The sequence below is a fragment of the Hyla sarda genome, chromosome 2, assembly GCF_029499605.1.
Source record: "Hyla sarda isolate aHylSar1 chromosome 2, aHylSar1.hap1, whole genome shotgun sequence".
NCBI lineage: Eukaryota > Metazoa > Chordata > Amphibia > Anura > Hylidae > Hyla > Hyla sarda.
In genome coordinates this window covers 309,383,493-309,409,976 of record NC_079190.1, presented here as the reverse complement: position 1 = coordinate 309,409,976, position 26,484 = coordinate 309,383,493, and the positions used below count along the sequence as shown (strand labels likewise).

The window sequence follows — 26,484 nt, the reverse complement described above, 5'->3', positions numbered from 1 at the left end:
CTCCCCTTTTCTTTGTCCGGTAACTGCCTCCCCTGGGATGAGGACACCGGGAAAGAATGGAGGGTTTCCTCAACGGGAGGCAGCACAGCAGGAGTGGGAATGGGGAGGGAGGGCAGAGGGCGAAGCCTGGCACGGGGCAGTGTGACACCAGGACGGGGGCCATGAGGAGGCACAGAGGCTTGCCTGACGGGACTGGGAGGGGGGGAGAGGCACTTCCCATGGCAGGCAGAGTCCCAGTTCTTGATCTCCCCGGTGGTCCAATCAAGGGTGGGGGAATGAAGCCGGAGCCATGGCAGACCGAGGAGGACCTCAGAGGTACAGCCGGGGAGAACGAAGAGCTCAATCCTCTCGAGGTGGGGTCCAATAGACATCAGGAGGGGTTCTGTGCGGTAACGCACGGTGCAGTCCAATCTGGCTCCGTTGACCGCGGAAATGTAGAGCGGCTTGACGAGACGGGTCACCGGGATGCTGAATTTATTCACAAAGGACTCCAATATAAAATTTCCAGAGGCACCAGAGTCCAAGCAGGCCACGGCTGAGAGGGAGGAGTTGGCTGAAGGAGAAATCCGCACGGGCACCGTGAGACGTGGAGAAGCAGACTTAGAACCAAGAGACGCCACACCCACGTGAGCTGGGTGCGTGCGTGCGTTTCCCAGGCGTGGAGGACGGATAGGGCAATCCACCAAGAAATGCTCGGTACTGGCACAGTACAGACAGAGATTTTCTTCTCTACGGCGATTCCTCTCTTCCTGGGTCAGGCGAGACCGATCCACTTGCATGGCCTCCTCGGCGGGAGGCCCAGGCGTAGACTGCAAAGGATGCTGTGGGAGAGGTGCCCAGAGATCTAAGTCTTTTTCCTGGCGGAGCTCTTGGTGTCGCTCAGAAAAACGCATGTCAATGCGGGTAGCCAAATGGATGAGTTCTTGGAGGTTGGCAGGAATCTCTCGTGCGGCCAGCACATCCTTGATGCGACTGGATAGGCCTTTTTTAAAGGTCGCGCAGAGAGCCTCGTTATTCCAGGATAGTTCAGAAGCAAGAGTACGGAATTGTATGGCGTACTCGCCAACGGAAGAATTACCCTGGACCAGGTTCAGCAAGGCAGTCTCAGCAGAAGAGGCTCGGGCAGGTTCCTCAAAGACACTTCGGACTTCAGCGAAGAAGGACTGGACTGTGGCTGTGGCAGGATCATTGCGGTCCCAGAGCGGTGTGGCCCAAGACAAGGCCTTTCCTGAAAGAAGGCTTACTACGAACGCCACCTTAGACCGTTCTGTAGGAAACAAGTCCGACAACATCTCCAGATGCAGGGAACACTGAGACAAAAATCCACGGCAGAGTCTGGAGTCCCCATCAAATTTGTCCGGCAGGGACAAGCGGAGGCTAGGAGCGGCCACTCGCTGCGGAGGAGGTGCAGGAGCTGGCGGAGGAGATGGTTGTTGCTGTAGCAGAGGCAGAAGTTGCTGTAACGTGGCGGTCAACTGCGACAGCTGCTGTCCTTGTTGGGCAATTTGCTGCGATTGCTGAGCGACCACCGTGGTAAGGTCAGCGAGACTTGGCAGCGGCACCTCAGCGGGATCCATGGCCGGATCTACTGTCACGATTCGGCTTACGGGTTGTGGATCCGCCGTGTCAGCGAGGGATTGGCGTGGACCGTGCTAGTGGACCGGTTCTAAGAGGCTACTGGTTTTCACCAGAGCCCGCCGCAAAGCGGGATGGTCTTGCTGCGGCAGTAGCAACCAGGTCGTATCCACTAGCAACGGCTCAACCTCACTGACTGCTGAGAAGGCGTGGGACAGAAGGACTAGGCAGAGGCAAGGTCAGACGTAGCAGAAGGTCGGGGGCAGGCGGCAAGGTTCGTAGTCAGGATGGATAGCAGAAGTTCAGGTACACAGGCTTTGGACACACTAAACGCTTTCACTGGCACAAGGCAACAAGATCCGGCAAGGGAGTGCAAGGGAGGAGATCAGATATAGCCAGGGAGCAGGTGGAAGCTAATTAAGCTAATTGGGCCAGGCACCAATCATTGGTGCACTGGCCCTTTAAGTCTCAGAGAGCTGGCGCGCGCGCGCCCTAGAGAGCGGAGCCGCGCGCCAGCACATGACAGCAGGGGACCGGGACGGGTAAGTGACCTGGGATGCGATTCGCGAGCGGGCACGTCCCGCTGTGCGAATCGCATCCCCGACGGCCATGACAGTGCAGCGCTCCCGGTCAGCGGGACTGACCGGGGCGCTGCGGGGAGAGAGACGCCGTGAGCGCTCCGGGGAGGAGCGGGGACCCGGAGCGCTAGGCGTAACACGCACATTGTCTGCGCCATGGCAAATGCTGTCGGTTTGGCGATAGTAAATGAGGGCCATTGTTGATGAATTCATGAAAGACAGCTGGGGCGTTACAGAGTCTGAAAGGCATCACGAGATGCTCAAAATGTCCATCACGGATATTGAAGGCCATCTTTCATTCGTCCCCCTCGCAGAAACTAATAAGGTTGTATGCTCCTCGCAAATCTAATTTTGAGAAGACCCTGGTACCCTGTAGACGATCAAAAAGTTCTGAAAGTACAGGAAGAGGCTAGCGATTTTTGATCGTGATCTTATTAAGTCCCCTGTAGTCAGTACATGGACGAAGAGAACCATCTTTTTTCCCTACAAAGAAGTAACCTGCTCTGGCAGGAGAGGAGGACTTACAGATAAATACCTTTTGGAGGTTCTCCTGGATATATTGTGCCATGACTTGTGTCTCAGGGAATGATAACGGGTAGAGTCTCAGCCTGCTTTTTGCAGAATACATCTGAATAGTCTTGGTATGACCAGACCAGGCAAATGAGGGAAAGAAGAGACAGGTTTAGATTGGACTGGCATAAGGCAGTGATTTTGGAAAAACTGTCCCCAATGTGTGATTTCGCCAGATTTTGAGTTGAGTTGTGGAGAAGGACGTTGGAGCCATGGAAGAACGAGAAGAAACTCAGAAGTACAGTTTGTCTCAATCTCTTCCTTGTGCAAGACTCCTACTTGCATGTCGAGAGGCACTGTGCGGAATAGCACCTTATAATTCAGATTTTGTCCATTAATAGTAGTAATATACAAGGGCTTAGCAAGCCAAGTCACAGGAAGTTGAAGTTTATGGACCAAGAAAGCATCAATAAAGTCGTCAGCGGAACCAGAGTCCAAAAATGCAGAAGCGAAGAATGAAGACTTGACAGAACGAAGTCTTGAACTGGAATGAGTAATCAAGGAGAGGTAGTATTCCCACCTAGGGACGCCTTTACCATGTGTCCTAGGTGCGAGCGTTTGCCGGACGCTGTGGACGTATAGCACAGTCTTCGAGAAAGTGCTCCAGACTGGCACAATATAGACGCAAATTCTCATTGCGTCGTCGGGTTCTTTCCAGCTGCGTTAAGTGAGAACGGTCCACTTGCATAGCCTCTTCGGCAAGAGGCAAATAAGACTGTAGAGGTGGATGTTGGAACACGGGTGCCAAGCGAGGAAAATGCCGTGTTCGGGCAGGTTCTCTCTCCATAGGAAGTTCTTCCTGCCTCCCGGCAAAACACACATCAGGACATGTGGCTAAATGGATTAATTCACACAGGGTAGATCTCGTGCAGCGAGAGCATCCTTAATTTAGCTGGACAGTCCTTTCTTAAAGGGGTATTCCGGTGAAAAACTTTTTTAAATCAACTGGTGCCAGAAAGTTAAACAGATTTGTAAATTAGTTATTTTAAAAATCTTAATCCTTCCTGTACTTATTAACTGCTGAATACTACAGTGGAAATTATTTTCCGTTTGAAGCACAGAGCTGTCTACTGACATCATGAGCACAGTGCTCTCTTCTGACATCTCTGTCCATTTTAGGAACTGTCCAGAGTAAAAGGAAATCCCCATAGCAAACATATGCTGTTCTGGACAGTTCTCAAAATGGACAGAGATGTCAGCAGACAGCTCTGTGTTTCAAAAAGAAAAGAGTTTCCGCTGCAGTATTTAGAAGCTAATAAGTACAGGAAGGATTAAGATTTTTTAATAGAAGTAATTTACAAATCTGTTTAACTTTCTGGCACCAGTTGATTTAAAAAAAAAAAGTATTTCACCGGAGTACCCCTTTAACCCCTTAAGGACCAAGGGCGTACAGGTACCCCTTTGCTCCCTGGTACCTAACCCCTTAAGGACAATGGACGTACTCCTACGCCCCCGTTTCCGAGTCCTTAAGGACCGAGGACGTAGGAGTACGTCCTGTCCATTCCCGCCCCCCCCCCCCCCGCCGCTAGCCGGAGGGGAGCCGGTGCCCGATACCTGATGAAATCGTTCAGCAGGCATCGCGGCATATCGCTCAGGGGGGGTCATTATGCCCCCCCCCATGTCGGCGATGGCTCCAGATCACTGGACAATTCAGTCCAGCCATCTGCGGCGATTCCGGGTCAATCGGGTCTCCGGTGACCCGGAATTACTGACTGATCAGAGACGGCCCCGAACAGCCATAGCCAGCAGAGGGGAGGTGGCACTGGTGCCACCTCACGATCGCCCTGATTCGTCGGCCGGTTTACTGCCACAGCTGCCACAGCTGCCACAGCTCAAACTGCTAGCGAGAAACTACTGTGAACCCCCGCCCGTGTGACTGTACCCTAAAAACACTACACTAACAAAAAATAAAATAAAAAGTAAAAAACACTACATATACACATACCCCTACACAGCCACCCTCCCCTTCCCAATAAAAATGAAAAACGTCTGGTACGCCACTGTTTTCAAAATGGAGCCTCCAGCTGTTGCAAAACAACTACTCCCAGTATTGCCAGATAGCCACTGACTGTCTAGGCATGCTGGGAGTTTTGCAACAGCTGGAGGCACCATGTTTGGGAATCACTGGCGTAGAATACCCCTATGTCCACCCCTATGCAAGTCCCTAATTTAGGCCTCAAATGCGCATGGCGCTCTCACTTTGGAGCCCTGTCGTCTCTCAAGGCAACAGTTTAGGGCCACATATGGGGTATCGCCGTACTCGGGAGAAATTGTGTTACTAATTTTGGGGGTATTTTCTGCTATTACCCTTTTTAAAAATGTAAAATTTTTGGGAAAGCAAGCATTTTAGGTAAAAAAAAAAATTTTTTTTACATATGCAAAAGTTGTGAATCACCTGTGGGGTATTAAGGTTCACATTACCCCTTGTTACGTTCTTTGAGGGGTCTAGTTTCCAAAATGGTATGCCATGTGTTTTTTTTGCTGTTCTGGCACCATAGGGGCTTCCAAAATGCGGCATGCCCCCAGAGCAAAATTTGCTTTCAAAAAGCCAAATGTGACTCCTTCTCTTCTGAGACCTGTAGTGCGCCAGCAGAGCACTTTTCACCCCCATATGGGGTGTTTTCTGAATCGGGAGAATTGGGCTTCAAATTTTGGGTGGTATCTTCTGCTATTACCCTTTTTTCAAAATGTTAACATTTTGGGAAACCAAGCATTTTAGGTAAAAAAAAATTGTTTTTTTTTACATATGCAAAAGTCGTGAAACAACTGTAGGGTATTAAGGTTCACATTACCCCTTGTTACGTTCTTTGAGGGGTCTAGTTTCCAAAATGGTATGCCATGTGTTTTTTTTTTTTTTGCTGTCCTGGCATGATAGGGGCTTCCTAAAGGTGACATGCCCCCCAAAAACCATTTGTCGCTCCTTCCCTTCTGAGCCCTCTACTGCGCCCGCTGAACAATTAACATAGACATATGAGGTATGTGCTTACTCGAGAGAAATTGGGTTTCAAATACAAGTAAAAATTTTCTCCTTTTTACCCCTTGCAAAAATTCAAAAATTGGGTCTACAAGAACATGCGAGTGTAAAAAATGAAGATTTTGAATTTTCTCCTTCACTTTGCTACTATACCTGTGAAACACCTAAAGGGTTAATACACTTACTGAATGTAATTTTGAATACTTTGGGGGTGTAGTTTTTATAATAGGGTCTTTTATGGGGTATTTCTAATATGAAGACCCTTCAAATCCAACTCCCAGCATGCCCAGAGAGCTGTTTAGGCATGCTGGGAGTTGCAGTTTTGCAACAGCTGGAGGTCTACAGTTTGAGACCACTGCACAGTGATCTATATACTGTGCACCTACAGATCTTGCAAAACTACAACTGATAGCATGCCCACACAGCAGTTTGCTGTCTGGGCATACTGGGAGTTGTAGTTTTGCAACATCTGGAAGTCCACAGATTGGAGACCACTGTGCAGTGGTCTCTAAACTATAGCTCTCCTTTCGGCGATCAGTACATGCTGGGAGTTGAAGTTTTGCAACAGCTGGAGGCACACTGGTTGGAAAATACTGAGTTAGGTAACAGAACCTAACTGAAGGTTTTCCAACCAGTGCGCCTCCAGCTGTTGCAAAAGTACAACTCCCAGCATGCACGGTCTGTCAGTACATGCTGGGAGTTGTAGTTTTGAAACAGCTGGAGGTTTGCCCCCCCATGTGAACGTACAGGGTACATTAACACTGGCGGGTTTACAGTAAGTTTACTACTTCAAGTATGAGCTGCGGCAAATTTTTTGCCGCAACGCAAACTCCTAGCGGTAAATTCACTGTAAACCTCTGCCAGTGTGAACGTACCCTAAAAACACTACACTACACTAACACGTAAGAAAGGGTAAAACACTACATTTACACCCCCTTACACTGTCCCCCCAATTAAAAAAAAAAACTTATTGTACGGCAGTGTTTCCAAAATGGAGCCTCCAGCTGTTGCAAAACAACAACTCACAGCATTTCCGGAAAGCCACTGACTGTCCAGGCATGCTGGGAGTTTAGCAACAGCTGGAGGCACCCTGTTTGGGAATCACTTGCGTAGAATACCCCTATGTCCACCCCTGTGCAATCCCTAATTTAGTCCTCAAATGCGCATGGCGCTCTCTCACTTCAGAGCTCTTTCGTATTTCAAGGAAACAGTTTAGGGCCACATATGGGGTATCGCCGTACTCGGGAGAAATTGCACTACAAATTTTGGGGGCTTTTTTTCCTTTTACCCCTTATGAAAAAGAAAAATTGGGGTCTACACCAGCCTGTTAGTGTAAAAAAAAAAAAATTTTTACCCTAACATGCTGGTGTTGTCCTTTACTTTTTATTTTCACGAGAGGTAAAAGGAAAAAAAGACCCCCAAAATTTGTAACAAAATTTCACCTGAGTACGGAAATACCCCATATGTGGGCGTAAAATGTTCTGCGGATGCACAACAAGGCTCAGGAGTGAGAGCGCACCATGTACATTTGAGGCCTAAATTGGTGATTTGCACAGGGGTGGCTGATTTTACAGCGGTTCTGACATAAACCCCAAAAAATGAATACCCACATGTGACCCCATTTTGGAAATGACTACCCCTCACGTAACAAGGGGTATAGTGAGCCTGAACACCCCATAGGTGTTTGACAAATTTTCATTAAAGTTGGATGGGAAAATGAAAAAAAAATATTTTTTTCACTAAAATGCTAGTGTCACCCTAAATTTTTCATTTTCACAAGGGAAAATAAAAAAAATCCCCCCAAAATTTGTAACCCCATTTCTTCTGAGTAAGAACATACCCCATTTGTGGATGTAAAGTGCTCTATGGGTGCACTACAATGCTCAGAAGAGAAGGAGCGCCATTGGGATTTTGAAGAGAAAATTTGTCCGGAATTGAAGGCCACTTGTGTTTACAAAGCCCCCATGGTACCAGAACAATGGACCCCCCCACATGTGACCCCATTTTGGAAACTACACCCCTCATGTAATGTAATAAGGGGTACAGTGAGCACTTACGCTCCAGACAGATTTTTGGAACAGTGATGCGTGAAAATGAAAAATGTTATTTTCCATTTGCACAACCCACTGTTCCAAAGATCTGTCAAACGCCAGTGGGGTGTAAATGCTCACTGCACCACTTATTAAATTCTGTGAGGGGTATAGTTTCCAAAATAGGGTCACATGTGGGGCGGGGGGGTCCACTGTTCTGGCACCATGCGGGGCTTTGTAAATGCACATGGCCCCTGACTACCATTCCAAACGAATTCTCTTTCCAAAAGCTCAATGGTACTCCTCCTCTTCTGAGCATTGTAGTTCGCCCGTAGTGCACTTCAGGTCAACTTATGGGGAACCTCCATACTCAGAAGAGATGGGGTTGCAAATTTTGGGGGGTATTTTCTGCTATTAACCCTTGCAAAAATGTGAAATTTGGGGGGAAACACACATTTTAGTGAAAATTTTTTTTTTTTTTTTTTACATATGCAGAAGTCGTGAAACACCTGTGGGGTATTAATGCTCACTGTTTATACGCTCATAGGGAAAGATTTCTCAAAATCTGTCTAGAGGAAAAGTTGCCCAGTTGCCCATAGCAACCAATCAGATCACTGCTTTCATTTTTCAGAGGCCTTGTTAAAAATTAAAGCAGCGATCTGATTGGTTGCTATGAGCAACTCATCAACTTTTCCTCTGGACAGGTTTTGATTAATCTCCCCCATAGTGTTCATACGCTCATGGCATTTATACGGTTCACACGCTTGTGGCGTTCATACTCTTATTGCATTTATACTGTCCATACGCTCTTAGTATTTATACTGTTCACACGTTTATGGCATTTTTACTATTGATACGCTCATGTAATTTATACTATTCATATGTTCATAATTATACTGTTCATACCCTCATAGTAGTCATACTATTCATTCGCTCATGGTCTCTATACTGTTCGCACGCTTGTGGTGGTTTATACTTTTCATAGGCTTATGGCATTTATACTTTTCATACGCTCATGGCATTTATTCTCCTTATACGCTCTTATGACCTTTATGCTGTTCATAAGCCCGCAGTATTTATGCTGTTCACACGCTCATGGCATTTGTAATCATATGCTTGTGGCATTGATACTTGTAACAGATCGCGGCAGGTGGTGGATCCTCTGGGCCTGTGAGGATCATGACATGAGCGGAGTCTAAGGTGCCGCTGGTTTTCGCCAGAGCCCGCCATAAAGCAAGATGGTCTTTCTCCGGCAGGCGGCACCCAGGTTGCTACCCCTGGCACGACTCGTCCACACAGGTAGCTGGGATGTGGCATGGCACAAAAGGACACTGACAAGGCGAGATCAAGGTAGTAGTAGGTCAGGGCAGGTGACACAGGTAAAGGGTCTGGTTACACAACTAAGATCAGGTACACAGATATCAGGAACACTGAAACACAGTAGTTTTCTCTAAGTCACACAGGCAACAAAGATCCGGCAGGAAACAAAGGGAGGAGCTCATACTTAAAGACAGGGAGCAGGTGTAGACACTTGTTTAAATAGGCACTGGCCCTTTAAATGTAAGAGCTCCGGTGTGCGTGCCCTAGGAGACCAGGGAGGTGAGTGATGGGCTGGGATTCGCATGCAGGGACTTGACAAGAGAGCGCTCACAGCCAGCGTGTCTGGCCGCAGCGCAGATGTTACAATACTGCTTATACGCTAATGATATATTGTTCATGCACTTATGATATTTACACGATTCATACATTCAGGATACTAAGTGGTTTCATATGCTCATAGTATCCATACTGTTCATACATTTAGGGATTCTCACTGTCCATACACTTGTGGCATTTATACTATCCTTATGCTAATGGCGATTATACTGACCATACGCTCATGGCACTCATACTGTCTTACACTCATGGCAACTATTTTGTTCACATGATCGTGGCATCTATACTGTTGATACACTCTTAGCATTTATACTGGTCAGACACTCATGGCATTTATACTGTTCACGTTCATGGTAGTCATTCTGTTCACACGATCATGTTATTCACACTGTTCATACGCTTTTTTTGTTCATTCATTCATAGCATTCATGCTGCACGTGCACTCTTGGCATTTTGTGCTGCGCATGCGCTCTTGCGATTGCGTCCAGGCGTTCAGGGCATTTTTATTGGGCATGGCATTTATATAGTTTTATACGCTCATAGTATTGTGATTTTTTTCCCATCATACCTGCCAAGTCTGCAGGGGGATACATTGCATAGTTGTTGTTACTGACACATCTTCAGAGCAACAACATTACGAAACATATGTGCTTTTATACCCTTCGTACCTGCCACATCAGCAGAGAGATGCACTGCGCAGTTGTTGTTACTGCCTTCAGAGCAAAAACATACCCTTCATACCTGCCAGGACTGCAGGGGAATACATTGCATAGTCGTACGAGGGCTACAGAAGTGACTGTCTCGTTTACAGGCACGATGGCAAGGAAGGTATTGGTCACTCCCCCCTGAGACCAGTTTTGAGTCGGAAGCTCGGCAGTTTAAGGTGTGGTTATTGTCCAAGAAAGGGGTTATTCGAGTGTATTAGATGGTACGTAAGACCTGTCAGGTCGATACGCACGATGTTTACTCATAGTCCTGGCCCGTCGTCAGGCAGGATGTTTACTCATGGACCTGGCCCGTCTACAGGCACGATGGTTATGCAAGCATTGGTCACCCGCAGTGGGCCATTACTCCTGAGACCAGTTGGTTTGTAGTTTAGGATATGGCTGTCAGTACAGTTTATGTAGTCTTCAGGTAAGTTTCTCGAGCCTAGTTCTGGTTACAGGTAATATGGAGATTATGGTCAAGGTCTGTCATGTGGTCTGGTTACTGGTGTGTCAGTTGGCTAACAGTTTGTGTTTTTGGCCTCTTAATCCAAGGGACTTGGATAATTTAGGGTTAGGCCTGACCGGCATCTATCCGTTTCCCTTGCCATAATGGCACAGGTGAGTATGTTTAACTATTATTCCAGCCTGGTCCTGATTCAGTGCCGGCTTGTTCTTCAGAGTAGGCATAGTGGCCAGAGCTCCTCAGTACCAGTCACCACTTTCATGGATAACTCGTTGGTTGATTATACTCTGTCTCTAGGGTAGGGTCTGAATTAGGGGGTTGTGCTGGTCAGTGTACTTAGGGTATGGTATTGTTTATGAGTTGTATGCATTCTGCTACTTACCCTACCAGGTTATGTGTTTTGCCCACTTAAGGCGTGCCTTCGGACGCGGTTATGGGCACAGTTCAACAGCTTTTGTTAAGGTTTAATGTTTTCTATTCAGGTGTGTGTATCGTTTGTGACACGAGCACGAGTGTAAGCCTCGAGCACAAGTGTTAAAGGGGTAGTCCAGTGGTGAAAAACTTATACCCTATCCTAAGGATAGGGGATAAGTTTGAGATCGCGGGGGGTCCGACCGCTGGGGGCCCCCGCGATCTCTCTGTACGGGGGCCAGTCTCTCCGGCCAGATAGCGGGTGTCGACCCCCGCACGAAGCAGCGGCCGACACGCCCCCTCAATACATCTCTATGGCAGAGCCGGAGATTGCAGAAGGCAGCGCTCCAGCTCTGCCATAGAGTTGTATTGAGGGGGCGTGTCAGCCGCCACTTCGTGCGGAGGTCGACACGCCCCCTTTCCGCGGGCTGCTGGGGCCCCGTACAGGAGGACGCAGGGGGCCCCAGCGCTCGGACCCCCTGCGATCTGCAACTTATCCCCTATCCTTAGGATAGGGGATAAGTTGTTCACCACTGAGTCACCACTGGACTACTCCTTTAAGCATATCAGGCTGTATTTGTGCAAGGGGCTGGAATATTCCACCCCTAAACTACTAGGTGGGGCATATAGGTGTTGTGGGCGGGTGGTAGGTATATATATATATATATATATATATATATATATATATATATATACAGTACAGACCAAAAGTTTGGACACACCTTCTCATTCAGAGTTTTCTTTATTTTCATGACTATGAAAATTGTAGATTCACACTGAAGGCATCAAAACTATGAATTAACACATGTGGAATTATATACATAACAAAATAGTGTGAAACAACTGAAAATATGTCATATTCTAGGTTCTTCAAAGTAGCCACCTTTTGCTTTGATTACTGCTTTGCACACTCTTGGCATTCTCTTGTTGAGCTTCAAGAGGTAGTCACCTGAAATGGTTTTCACTTCACAGGTGTGCTGGTGTGGAGGAGGAGGTGTGATGGTGCTTTGCTGGTGACACTGTTGAGGATTTATTCAAAATTGAAGGCATACTGAACCAGCATGTCTACCATAGCATCTTGCAGTGGCATGCTATTCCATCCTGTTTGCATTTAGTTGGATCATCATTTATTTTTCAACAGGACAATGACCCCTAACACACCTCCAGGCTGTGTAAGGGCTATTTGACCAAGGAGAGTGATTGGGTGCTGTACCAGATGACCTGGCCTCCACAGTCACCAGACCTGAACCCAATCGAGATGGTTTGGGGTGAGCTGGACCGCAGAGTGAAAGCAAAAGGGCCAACAAGTGCTAAGCATCTCTGGGAACTCCTTCAAGACTGTTGGAAGACCATTTCAGGTGACTACCTCTTGAAGCTCATCAAGAGAATGAGTGTGCAAAGCAGTAATCAAAGCAAAAGGTGGCTACTTTGAAGAGCCTAGAATATGACATATTTTCAGTTGTTTCACACTTTTTTGTTATGTATATAATTCCACATGTGCTAATTCATAGTTTTGATGCCTTCAGTGTGAATCTACAATTTTCATAGTCATGAAAATAAAGAAAACTCTGAATGAGAAGATGTTTCCAAACTTTTGGTCTGTACTGTATGTGTGTGTGTGTGTATATATATATATATATATATATATATATATATATATATATATATATATATATAATGAGGGTAAAAAAAATGTTAATAAAAGTTCATTAACTCCTTCCCTATTAAAAGCTTAAATAAGCCCCCTTTCCCAAAATAATGTAATAAAGAATAAAAATAATCATATGTAGTATCGCCACGTGCATAAATGTCCGAACTATTAAAATATAATGTTAGCTAAACCGCTAAATTGATGGTGTACACGTAAAAAATACCAAAGTCCAAAATTGTGCATTTTTGGTCACTTCATATACCATTAAAAAAAATTAATAAAAAGCGATCAAAAAGTCCCATCAAAACAAATATGGTACCGATAAAAACTACAGATGATGGTACAAAACATGAGCCCACGGAAAATTAAAAAGTTCTTGGGGTCAGAAAATGGTTTAATTAAAACCTATATAAATTGGGCATCATTGTAACCTTATGGGATAAAAAGTGTACTGCATAGAAACAGGAGCCCCCAAAATTTACAAAATGGCATTTCTTTATTTGTTCGTTTCACCCCACAAATACATTTTTGGGTTTTGCCACAGGTTATATTATCAAATAAATGATGTCATTACAAAATACAATTGGTGACGCAAAAAACAAGCCCTTATATGGGTCTGTAGGTACAAAATTGAAAGTGTTAGGATTTTTAGAAGAGAAGGAGGAAAAAACTAAATGCAAAAACGAAAATTTGCTGAGTCCTTAAAGGAGTTATCCAGGAAAAAACTTTTTTTTATATATCAACTGGCTCCGAAAAGTTATAAATTACTTCTATTAAAAAATCTTCATCCTTTCAGTACTTATGAGCTTCTGAAGTTGAGTTGTTCTTTTCTGTCTAAGTGCTCTCTGATGACACGTGTCTCGGGAACCGTCCAGTTGAGAAGCAAATCCCCATAGCAAACCTCTTCTACTTTGTGCAGTTCCCGAGACAAGCAGAGATGTCAGCAGAGGGCACTGTTGCCAGACAGAAAACAACAACTCAACTTCAGCAGATGATAATTAAGATTTTTTTTTATAGAAGTAATTTACAAATTTGTTTAACTTTCTGGAGCAAATTGATATAAAGAAAAAAGTTTTTTCCTGGAATACCCCTTTAAGGTGAAAATAGGCTGAGTCCCTAAGGGGTTAAAAATAAATATTGGGCAATAAACACAGAATAATTGTAAGACCACTGTCACACACATGTACAGACACTATATTGTGAACTACACTAACTTTTCAGCGCCTGTAGCATAGTTAAATAAAAAAAAAAAAAAATCCTGGAATACCCCTTTAACAGTTAATCTTTTCTTGGTAGACTGGGAGTTAGTACATGCTAAGTGGCTGTCTTATTCCCCCAGAATAAAATTTTCTGAAAACTGTTCTTGTTTTGTTACTATGCATAGATATTTTATTCAGCTGTATAAAATGTATTGTAATATCTTATTTTAAAAAGTAGGTTGCTGCTTTTTCTTTTTCAGCAAACTGCGGAATAACATGTCTCCGTCAGCGACTAGAACGGAAGATTAAGTCTATATTAAAATCTTTAAGAAAGTCTATTAATCACGAGCGATTTGTAATCCGCTTAGCTTCTATGGAGTATGAGGTAGCCCAGAAAGGAGTGACAGGAACGGACAGAGGAGAAAACTGTATTCCTGGTCAACAACGCATGTGGGGAAAATGTGGTAAGAATGCTTAAAAGGCCGGTGCAACATAATATTTCCCTCCTAGCTTAGTGAAGGAAAATGGCTCCCCTTTTTCCTTCCTCCTACCAGGTGCTTCTTTTTTTCCTATAGTATATCACTTCTGGTCTCCACTGCTCTCCAATGTGACCAATTCACACTGGAGTCTTTGTAGACCAGAAGTAACTTACGTGATATAACTCAGTGAGACTTGCTGAGCGTCTCAAAGAGTTATACTGGAAGAACATCGGTCCCGTGGTCCCAAAAAAAAAGAAGTGCTTATATGGGCGCTCACCTCCGTCACAGATGTGTTCCGTCACAGGTGTACTGATATTTCCAAGAACTTGATAAAATAAAACCGCTTGAACACGAATATATTGGAAAATAAAAAGAAGGTTTATTCCTTCAGCCAGCAATACAGTAACGCGTTTTGAGGGGCGGGGACCCCCTCTTCGCCAGGCTATCTTTATTTATACCTCATTTGCCCGCGAAAATCACATGTGTATGTTACATAACATGAATTTAAAATGAGTAAAAATCCATAAAAAAGAAGACATTTTCATTATCATTGGAAGTGAGCATTCTTTAAAATAACCCACAGATAATCTTTTGACTGACCCTTATACTGGCACCTTGTATTGTATTGCGTATGTAGTGAATCTGCAGATGTCGGGCCATTTTAAGCGCTCTCCCTTCCAAGATCTGCAGTGGCTGGGTGAGAGGTCTGTGACACCGATCACCGGTCTGCCCACACATCCGTCTCCCCGGCTGCACACTGGATGGGAGACCGGCACCACCAGTGTCAATCAGCCAAAAAAGAGACACCAGTGTCATCGAGACCAGACCTCCGCGGCAGGCTGAACAGAAATGCAGAGCAGCTCGCAGGCGACGGAGACACCGAAAAAAGGGGGACTCGGCTCACTCAACCAAAGTGAGACGACACCGACATGCAAATGTGCTGCCACTCGGCAGGTCAACTCCCAGAATTCTCATAAACATAAATGTGTGTACATACATTTAGATACATATACACATACCCCCACACAAAGATATTTTCATTTATTTATTTATATATATATATATATATATATATATATATATATATATATGCATGGCAGATGAATGTGTAATTTTTCAGCTATTTATTTCGTTTTGATTCAGTTTTTTTGTTATGGTTGTTGTATTGGTATGTTATCTATCTCATCTTTTTAAGATATTAATTCCACCGCTTCATTCAGCCCATGGGGTTGTAAAGTCTGGAGGCTGTAAATCCAGAAAATTTCTTTGCGTGACAGGATTTCAAACCTATTTTTCTTTCCCGGTGGAATGTGCTCAATTGGGGTTATGGATATGGCTGCCATGTTCCCCTCATGCATCAGGCTCAGATCTCTTGACAGGCTATGGTGCATTAATTTCTTCTTTATGCTGATTTAATCTCAAATGTAATGGTTGTGTTGTTCTTCCAACATATTGTTTGCCACATTGGCATTCTATGAGATAGATGACATATTCCGTTTGGCATGTCATCAGATGTTTGATGGGAAAGCTTTCACCCGAATGGGTACTGAAAAAACGTTTTTGATTATGGCGTATTTTACCATACGCCATAATCAAAAATGTTTTTCCAGTACCCACTCGGGTGAAAGCTTTCCCATCAAACATCTGATGACATGCCAAACGGAATATGTCATCTATCTCATAGAATTCCAATGTGGCAAACAATATGTTGGAAGAACAGCACAACCATTACATTTGAGATTAAATCAGCATCGTTCCAACATAAAAAAGAAATTCATGCACCATAGCCTGTCAAGACATCTGAGCCTGATGCATGAGGGGAACATGGCAACCATATCCATAACCCCAATTAAGCACATTCCACCGGGAAAGAAAAATAGGTTTGAAATCCTGTCACGCAAAGAAATGTTCTGGATTTACAGCCTCCAGACTTTACAACCCCATGGGCTGAATGAAGCGGTGGAATTAATATCTTAAAAAGATGAGATAGATAACATACCAATACAACAACCATAACAAAAAAACTGAATCAAAACGAAATAAATAGCTGAAAAATTACACATTCATCTACCATGCATATATATATATATATATATATATATATATATATATATATACATATATATATAAATAAATGAAAATATCTTTGTGTGGGGGTATGTGTATCTAAATGTATGTACACACATTTATGAGAATTCTGGGAGTTGTCCTGCCGAGGGGCAGCACATTTGCATGTCACCTCACTTTGGTTGAGTGAGCCGAGTTCCCCTTTTTTCGGTGTCTTCGTTGCCTGCGAGCTGCTCTGCATTTCTGTTCAGCCTGCCACGGAGGTCTGGTCTCAATCGTGCCGGTGTCTCTTTTTTGGCTGATTGACGCTGGTGGTGCCGGTCTCCCATCCAGACGTGAACAGTGTCTCAGACCTCTCACCCAGCCACTGCAGATCTTGGAAAGGAGAGCGCTTAAAATGGACCGACATCTGCAGAATCACTACATACGCAATACAATACAAGGTGCCAGTATAAGGGTCAGTCAAAAGATTATCTGTGGGTTATTTTAAAGAATGCTCACTTCCAATGATAATGAAAATGTCTTCTTTTTTATGGATTTTTATTTATTTTAAATTCATGTTATGTAACATACACATGTGATTTTTGCGGGCAAATGAGGTATAAAGGACATCCTCACTGCCCAATCAGATAGCCAGACGAAGAGGGGTCCCCGCCCCTCGAAACGCGTCGCTGTATTGCATGCTGAAGGAATAAACCTTCTTTTTATTTTCCAATATATCCGTGTCCAAGCGGTTTTATTTTATCAAGTTCTTGGAAATATCAGTACACCTGTGACGGAACACATCTGTGACGAAGGTGAGCGCCCATAGAAGCACTTATTTTTTCTCGGGACCACGGGAACGATGTTTTTCCATTAAAGTGACAGTCCTTAGCAAGTGAGAACGGGTCTAGTGCCGGCTGCACTCCTCCACTCTGCGTCCCCCAGAATAGTGGGAAGCAAGCGTCTATTGGTGTTGTGCCCACGGTACAACACAAAAAGGTGAGCAAACCTAATATATCATTGTGAAACGGCTGCTCCTTTTTGGAGCCAACATCCATTATAATTTTTCTTATACATCTAGAATATCTATTTTTACTACGCTTAGATGCGCATTGTGTCTCCTATGTCTTTTTCTATATATTTCTGTTAAAGAGTTATACTGGCCACATTAGTTGGCTTTGCCAGTGCTGTTGAAATCTGCAATGTAGTGGGGTTCAATACAGGCATACTATTATGAAAACAGACCGTCTTGTAAGAATGGGAGCTGGGCAGCCAATTACCCTCACTATGCTTATGCTGAGAGGGGAATATTTCATCGTTTGGGATGGAGAGAAATTATACCAGGGGAGGGGGAAAATGATACCTAGAGGGACAAGGTTAAATAATACCTGGGGCAAAGGAAAAAACATTTTGTTAATAATTACCCTAGTTGAAAAAATGTGCATAGCCTTAATTTTTTCCCATAATAATCCTGCACAGGACATAACTAAAACAAATGCTACATCTGACTGGGCTTTAAGCTTTCCACAAATCTGAAATCTGAAAATCTATTGTGTGTTCCATTAATGTGTAAACTAGTTTAAAAAGTAATCTATTTTACACCTAATAACTTTGGCATGACATTTTTTCACTTTCTTTTACATTACCCTGACTGCCTGCAACTCAGCTAGCTGTCCCCCGGGCACATACTATCATGGTCAAATGGATCAATGTCAACCATGTCCCCAAGGCACCTACCAAGAGAAAGAAGGACAACTTTTGTGTGACCTGTGCCCTGGAGCTGAGGCCGCAGGTCCAGCAGGAGCAACGAGTATATCAGCTTGTGGAGGTAAAACCCCCAAAAATATATGTATATATTTATATGAATAAAAAATCTAGTAATGTCAGCTGCTGGTTCATATAACGGCATCACCACCACCACCGCCTGTGGCTGCCCTGGTGTACTGCGAAAGTTTCTGGTGTTTACAGGTGGGGCATGAGGTCAGTGACTGAACATGACCACTGTACAGGAATGTGAAATGTGATAAACTGCAGTCAGTGGCAAGGCAGATTTGGCAGCTTACATATCTGTCACTCCCTCAACCCCATCCCGTCCCGCCCTGCATTGAACAGTTATTTTAGTCTGTGTAATTAAATCAGCTCATTATTAAGAGACAGGAGATCCGGCTCCGTCTTGAACCCATGCTAGTGTTGGACCGCTGCTGTTTATGCAGACTTTGGCCATGTTTTCCCCCAGCCAGTGCCCCAGTAATTCTGGAACTGTTGAAGAGAGTAGGGCAGGGTGGGAGCCTCTGCTGGGCATGCTGAAAGGTTGGTGGAGGTGGGCATGTGTGGTAGAGACAGTGGGACGTGACAAACGCTTTGTGTTCCCAGGTTCTAGGAGTCTATGGGGGACATTTACTAATCTAGTCTATTCTGGGTATGCTTATAGACCAGCGTATGTGGTAGTCTCCTATCTATTGTGCTCCTAATTCATCAAAGGTCTCACAGCCCTTGATAAATTATGTGCTCAGACTTCAGGGTCTACAGCTTAAACTGCATTTAGACCTGCTCCAACATGGTCTGACATTTCAGCGTATTTTGGGCAGATGCGACTTGTCGCACAAAAGTCGCGCTTGATAAATTCAGCACTGAGACTTTCTGTGCGACAAATTTAGACAGGAAAAACCAGTCTAAATCCCTAGATAAATCTCCCCCTACAAGTCCCAGTATACCCTGCTAGCTTCTGTCTGAGGAAGCATGCTGCTTGGTTGTGTGTGACCATGTAAGTGTGGGGCTCACTCCATAGAGATCTTGGGCAGTTGGATATATATGGGGACACCACATTCCCCCTCTCTTGCTTAGGGCCAGCTTGAGACTTATGCAGGAAATCTCCCTTCCTATAGAAGTCAGTGGAAATGAATGCAAATAAATAACTTTGAAGACTGTGAGATACTAGACAGCAGTGTTTCCCAACTTGTGTCAAGGCATACAAAAAATTGTAGTTTTGCAACTGCTCGAAGCACCTGGATGGGAAACACTGTCAAAACCTATGGCTTTCTATCTGTTACAAAACTACAGTTCCAAGTATTCCTTTTGTGCATCACACTTGTGCATTCTATTCCCCCAACCTGTGGCTTTCATGTGGCTGAAGGCTGTCAGTCTAAAAGTTGTAGCACCACAGGTGAGGGAACACTGCTATCACTGCTATACAGAATCATAATCGTGGGGGAGGAGCACATCTGCTCACAAAGTGCCCAAGTAGTAGTGCCATGTTTTCATTTACATGCTTCACAATGCCCACATAACATTCTCTGTAGAACACCATCAAGGGGTGCAACACTCTCATTCACCAATTAACTGTGCTGGTAGAAGGGTGTGCCCCATAATCTGAATTTACCCAGAAGGACTAATTTTCTTAGAAAATATGCTACATGGAGCACACTTTTTCCTCAGGTCTTTACACTTATTTTATTTATTTATTTATTTTTTTCTTTAATAGCATATTGCTTTATTTTCTCTGTATGCTTGTTTACCACCTATATTAGTGGTTCTCAATTTTGGGTATGTAAAAAATACCATATTGACAGCCGCAGGTTCTGAACTCCAGCCGTGACCGTGTTCTGCAAGAGTGGTAAACCCTCAGCAGGATTGGTTAGTTTCCACACACCCCTGTATCCTGTAAATCTTTTATTAAAATTTTAAACATAAGAAATAATTACAGAAATAAACATACCATATCTGACCAGAACATAAAAATATAATGAATCATAAGATCAATCATAAAACAAACACCATGGCATACAACACCGGTCCACCCCCACACTCATTCCTACTCACAAATATATACAATATTTACAAGTCATTTTTTCTATAATTCCCATAGCATATTAAAGGTGGGAAAAAAAATTAATATCAACTGTCTCAAGAAATTTTAACTTATTTGTAAATTACTTCTATTAAAAAATCTTAATCCTTCCACTACTTATCCGATGCTGTATACTACAGAGGAAGTTCAGTTGTTCATTTCTGTCTGATCACATTTCTCTCTGCTGACACCTCTGTCTGTCTCAGGAACTGCATAGAACAGGAGAGTTTTGCTATGGGGGTTTGCTACTACTCTGAACAGTTCCTGAGACGTTGTGAGGTGTCAGCAGAGACCACTGTGATCAGACAGAAAAGAACAACTCAACTTCCTCTGTAGTATATAACAGCTGATAAGTACTGAAAGGATTAAGATTTTTTAATAGAAGTAATTTACAGATATGTTTAATGTTCAAGAGCCAGTTGATCTGAAAAAAAATACATGTTTTTCACTGGAGTGCTCCTTTAACCTCTTAAGGACGCAGGGCCTACCTATACGCCCTTCACCCGCTCCCACTGGTCGCGCATCATAGCGGGTCGGTCCCGGCAGCTAACGGTAGTTGGGACCTCTGGCTAATACCAGACATCACCGATCGCATTGATGTCTCGTATTAACCCTTTAGACGCGGTGATCAAAGTTGATCGCCACATCTAAAGTAAAAAAAAAAAAAGGATTACCGGCAGCTCAATCGGGCTGATCGGGACCACCACTATAAGGACGCGACGAGGGTCCCTACCTGACTCCTCTTGTCCGATTCACTGTTCCGTGCCTGAGATCCAGGCAGGAGTAGTGGAATACCGATAACACTGATCAGTGCTATTGCAAGTTATAGTTTAACCCCTTCCCTAATAAAAGTTTGAATCACTCCCCTTTTCCCATTTTAAAAAGCTATGTAAATAAAAATAAATATAAACATGTGGTATCACCTTGTTCGTAAATGTCCAAACTATAAAAATATATCATTAATTAAATAGCATAGTAAATGGCGTACACGTGAAAGTCCAAAATAGCGTATATTTGGTCTTTTTTCATACCATAGAAAAATTTATCAAAAGTGATCAAAAAGTCTGATCAAAACAAAAATGTTTGTTTTTTTTTTCAATTTTGTCCCACAAATATTTTTTTTTTGTTTCACCGTAGATTTTTGGGTAAAATGACTGATGTCATTATAAAGTAGAATTGGTGGCGCAAAAAAACAAGCCATCATATGGGTCTGTAGGTGCAAAATTGAAAGGGTTATGATTTTTAAAAGGTAAGGATTAAAAAAGAAAGTGGAAAAACGTTCAGTCCTTAACCCCGATCCTTAAGGACCCAAGGACCTGTATGCCTGTGGGAATTCCGGCCCCTGCCGATCGACGTGTAGGGACCGGACTAGGATGCCTGCTGAAAACCCATCCATCCCGTGACATCACTAACCCGCAAATCAGCGAACACCGCAAATCACTGGTCAATTCTGATCAGCGATTTGTGGTGATTCTAGGTCATACAGGTCTCTGGTGACCCGGAAAATAAGGGGGATCAGGGCTGTTCGATACAGCCCCTGTCTCCCTGAAGGAATAGGAGGGAGGTTGCAGGGGTGCCACCCCTCCTATCCCTGCGATCGTTCGGTCAGAAGCGACCAATCAATCGCAAAATGGGGGTGGGGGGGGGGGGGTTAAAGTTCAGTTCCCCGACTCTGCCCACCCATGGGTATCTGGGCAGAGCGCGAGAACGGTGGAGCTCGGAGCTCACCCTATCCAGGTGCAGGTGGCGATGACATCATCCGGCGGCTGCGATCCTGATGTCATGGCGACGACGGCGCAGAACTTCAGCGGCGACGATCTGTGTAAGTGGCCTGGAGGTCTGGAGGTGCACAGTTTAGAGTCTCTAAGCTGTAACCCTTCATATCTTGCAAAACTACAAATCCCAGCAAATGGCTGTGTGGGCATCTGGTATTTGTAGTTTTGCAACATCTGGAGGGCCACAGTTTGGAGATCACTGTGCAGTGGTCTTTAAACTGTTACCCTTCAAATCTTGCAAAACTACAACTCCCAGCATGCCCACACAGCCATTTGCTGACAGACCGTGCATGCTGGGAGTTGTAGTTTGTAACAGCTGGAGGCACATTGGTGGGGAAGCACTGAGTTTGTCTGTTACCTAACTCTGTTTCCTCACCAGTGTGCCTCCAGCTATGGCAAAACTACAACTCTCAGCATGCACGGTCTGTCAGTCCATGCTGAGAGTTGTAGTTTTGCAACAACTGGAGAGGTTTGTGCACCCGCCCCATGTGAATGTACAGGGTACATTCACACGGGTGGGGGTTTACAGTGAGTTTTACAGTGAGTTTGAGCTGCAGCAGATTTTCCACCGCAGCTCGAACTCCCAGCGGAAAACTCACTGTGAACCCCTGCCCGTGTGACTGTACCCTTAAAACACTACACAACACAAAATAAAGGGTAAAACACTACATATACACATACCCCTACACAGTTACCTGTACAGCAGTGTTTCCAAAAAGGAGCCTCCTGCTGTTGCAAAACAACAACTCCCAGCATTGCCAAACAGCCAATGACTCTCCGGGCATGCTGGGAGTTTTGCAACAGCTGGAGGCACCCTGTTGGGGAAATACTGCTGTAGGGTATTTGTGGTAGCGGAGGTAATTGTAACGCTTACATCCGGGTCCGGATTTAGGCCTCAAATGCACATGGCGCTCTCTCACTTCAGAGCCCTGTCGTATTTCAAGGCAACGGTTTAGTGCCACATATGGGGTATTTCCGTACTCGGGAGAAATTGCGTTACAAATTTTGGGGGACTTTTTCTCCTTTTACCCCTTATGAAATGGAAAAATTGGGGTCTGCGCCATACTTTTCCTTTTCACAAGAGGTAAAAGGAAAAAACGACTAAATTGGTGATTTACACAGAGGTGGCAGATAGTTGCAACAGTTCTGACATAAACGCAAAAAAAGAAAAAACACTCACATGTGATCCCATTTCGGAAACTACACCCCTCTCAGAACGTAAAAAGAGGTATAGTGAGCCTTAACACCCCACAGGTGTTTGACAAATTTACATTAAAGTTTGACGTGAAAATAAAAAAATTAGATTTTTTTCCACTAAAATGCTGGTGTTACCCCATTTTTTTTATTCACAAGGGGTAATACTAGAAAAAGCCCTCAAAATGTGTAACCACATTCCTTCTGAGTATAGAAATACGGCATATGTAGGTGTAAAGTACTCTGCGGGCACACTACAGGGCTCAGAAGAGAATGAGCACCATTGGGCTTTTGGAGAGAGAATTTGGCTGGAATTGAAGGCCAGGCGTTTACAAAGCCCCCATGGTGCAAGAATAGTGAACCTCCCCCCCCCCCCCCCCACATGTTACCACATTTTGGAAACTACACCTCTCAAGGAATGTAACAAGGAGGGGTGCAGTGAGCATTGAGACCCCACAGGTGTTTGAAAGATTTTTTTTGAACAGTGGTCCATGAAAATGAAAAATTTTATTTTACCTTTGCACAGCCTAATGTTCCAAAGATCTTTCAAATGCCAATGGGGTGTAAATGCTTACTGCACCTCCTTATTACATTCTGTGAGGGGTTTAGTTTCCGAAATAGGGTCACATGTGGGGTCCACTGTTATGTCACCATGGGGGCTTTGTAAACGCACATGGTCCACGACTTCTATTCCAACCAAATTCTCTCTCCAAAAGCCCAATGGCGCTCCTTCTGTTCTGAGACCTGTAGTGCACCAGCAGAGCACGTTCCTTGAGGGGTGTAGTTTCCCAAATAGTTGCCATGTGTTTTTGTTTTTTGCTGTTCTGGCACCATGGGGGCTTCCTAAATGCATCATGCCCCCCAAAAACCATTTCAGCAAAATTCGCCTTCCAAAATCCCACAGTTGCTCTTTCCCTCTTGAGCCATGTTGCGAGCCTGTAGAGCACTTTATGTCAACATATAAGGTATTTCCTTAATTGAGAGAAATTGGGCAACAAATTTTGCGGGTCTTTTTCTCCTTATAACCCTTGTAAAAATGAAAAAAAAATATTGAAGGTGAAAATCCTGGCCCAGTTGCAATATCAAAAAGCAAAATAATTATGCAAAACTCAATACCAGAAAGAATAACAAAACAAAATAACACAGCTTTTTTTGGCCCTGAGCTGGTCCTGCATCCCTTGCCCCAGTACGTTACCAGATGTCCATGAACCAGGTTCCATAAAAACTCCCTCCCCTCTTTTAACCAACCACCCAGCCTAACACTAACACATGTTTTGCTATACACATGTTTATTCCCTTTGTGTGTATTGGAACTAAACAAAAAAAAGGAGGAAAAAAAGCAAATTGGACATAATGTCACACCAAACTCCAAAAATGGGCTGGACAAAATTATTGCCACCTTTAACTTAATATTTGGAGGCACACCCTTTGGAAAAAAATAACTGAAATCAGTTGCTTCATATAACCATCAATAAGCTTTCTGACATTGGTGCGACCCAAAATCCGTTGGTAATCCTAAGATTTCATGATGCCTTGCACACATTCAAGGCACCCAGTACCAGAGGCAGCAAAACAAGCCCAAAACATCATTAAACCTCCACCATATTTCACTGTAGGTACTGTGTTTTCGGTAAACAGTAGAATGATGTGCTTTAACAAAAAGCACAGTTTTGGTCTCATCTGTCCAGAAGGATTTTGACTTACTCAAGTTCATTTTGGCAAAATGTAGTCTTGCTTTTTTATGTCTCTGTGTCAGTGGTGGGGTCCTCTTGGGTCTCCTGCCATAGTGTTTCCTGCGTTGACACCTTTCATCAATTTTTCTCTTCCATCCACGCCCAGGGAGATTAGCTACAGTGCCAAGAGTTGCAAACTTCTTGATAATGTTGCGCACTCTGGACAAAGGCAAATCTAGATCTCTGGATATGGACTTGTAGCCTTGAGATTGTTAATATTTTTCCACAATTTTGGTTCTCAAGTCCTCAGACAATTCTCTTCTCCTCTTTCTGTTGTCCATGCTTAGTGTGGCACACACAGACACACAATGCAAAGACTAAGTGAACTTCTCTCCTTTTTATCTGATTTCAGGTGTGATTTATATTATATTATTTTTCCACATTTTTGAAAGGGTGCCAATAATTTTGTACAGCCCATTTTTGGAGTTTGGTGTGACATTATGTCCAAATTGCTTTTGTCCTCCCTATTTTTGGTTCCGTTTCAATACACACAAAGGAAAAATACAAAACTTGGAGAGCGGACGATTCCCACTTGATATATGAACAAATACAATTAAAAGACTTTTCAGCACTTCACTGAGAGGGGTATAAAAGTCTTTTACCCCCCTCAATTCCTTACAGCTTTACTATAAACGTCCCAAGGTCTCATCCACGCTCAGACTTCCAGCCACCAGCTGATCCTCGTTTCCTCCACCTGTGCCGTTCCTGGGCAATTAACTTCTGCACACTTCTTTTTAAATATAGATAATACAATTTATTCTACCATCTAAAACCTTCTTATATAACCCCCCTTTCCACCCTGAAGTGACCTCACAAAATAAAACTCTCTTATTTATTTATTTTTTTATTTTTTATTTTACAATGCCCTGGCACCTTTCTGTCCAAAAAAATCACAGACATAATAACTACATTAAAACCATTCGGGGTCAATATGTTTAACTAAAAAATATAAAAACTTTCTCTTCTGCACAGGTTAGTAAACCTGGGCAATCCTTTCCCTATCTGTTCTACAGGAATTACCCGAAGCAACTCTGGATCCGTATCATGACACATAGTAAAAAAGCCGCGAGACACCATGTATCAAATATCTATGTTTTATGGTGAACCTATGTGAGTTTATGCATTTTCTGAGTGCCTGTGAGGTTCTAACCACATGCTGGGTCCCGGACGGACACTCCAACACATAAACTACGTAGTCACCCGCACAATTTAGATGGGATTTAATGTGAATAGTCTCGCCTGTTGATGCACTCACTACACATTTCTTTCCATTTTCTATGTGTGAACATGTACCATGCCTTTTTTTGTTACATTTGTGTGCACCTTTTTGTTTTAATTCTCTTCTTTCTACATTTCCCTTTTTCACCCCACTCAAATGAGGATACGAAGGAGCCACCTCCTGTGCCACAGTCTTTGCCCCTGGTAAATAAACCTAGGTTTAAAATTCTCAGTCCCTAAAGCTTCCTTTTAAAAGGGATCATGCTGTAATATTCCTCAATTTTTTAAAATACTTTTTTCCACATTCTTTGTATCACCTGAATATCGAGAAGTGAAAAGAGTGCATTTTTGTTCTTTTTCTTTTGAGCAAAATTT

The 26,484-nt window shown here is 43.8% G+C and overlaps 1 protein-coding gene across 1 annotated transcript in view; it reads left to right on the top strand.

Moving 5' to 3' along the window:
• The window catches only part of SCUBE3 (signal peptide, CUB domain and EGF like domain containing 3), a 1,482,089-nt gene that overhangs the window by 1,076,167 nt on the left and 379,438 nt on the right, over window positions 1-26,484 (top strand). Inside the window, exons 19-20 of the mRNA XM_056557668.1 lie at window positions 14,075-14,278; window positions 18,009-18,170. Of these exons, the coding sequence (XP_056413643.1) occupies window positions 14,075-14,278; window positions 18,009-18,170 (366 nt within the window). The remainder of the gene's footprint in view (window positions 1-14,074; window positions 14,279-18,008; window positions 18,171-26,484) is intronic.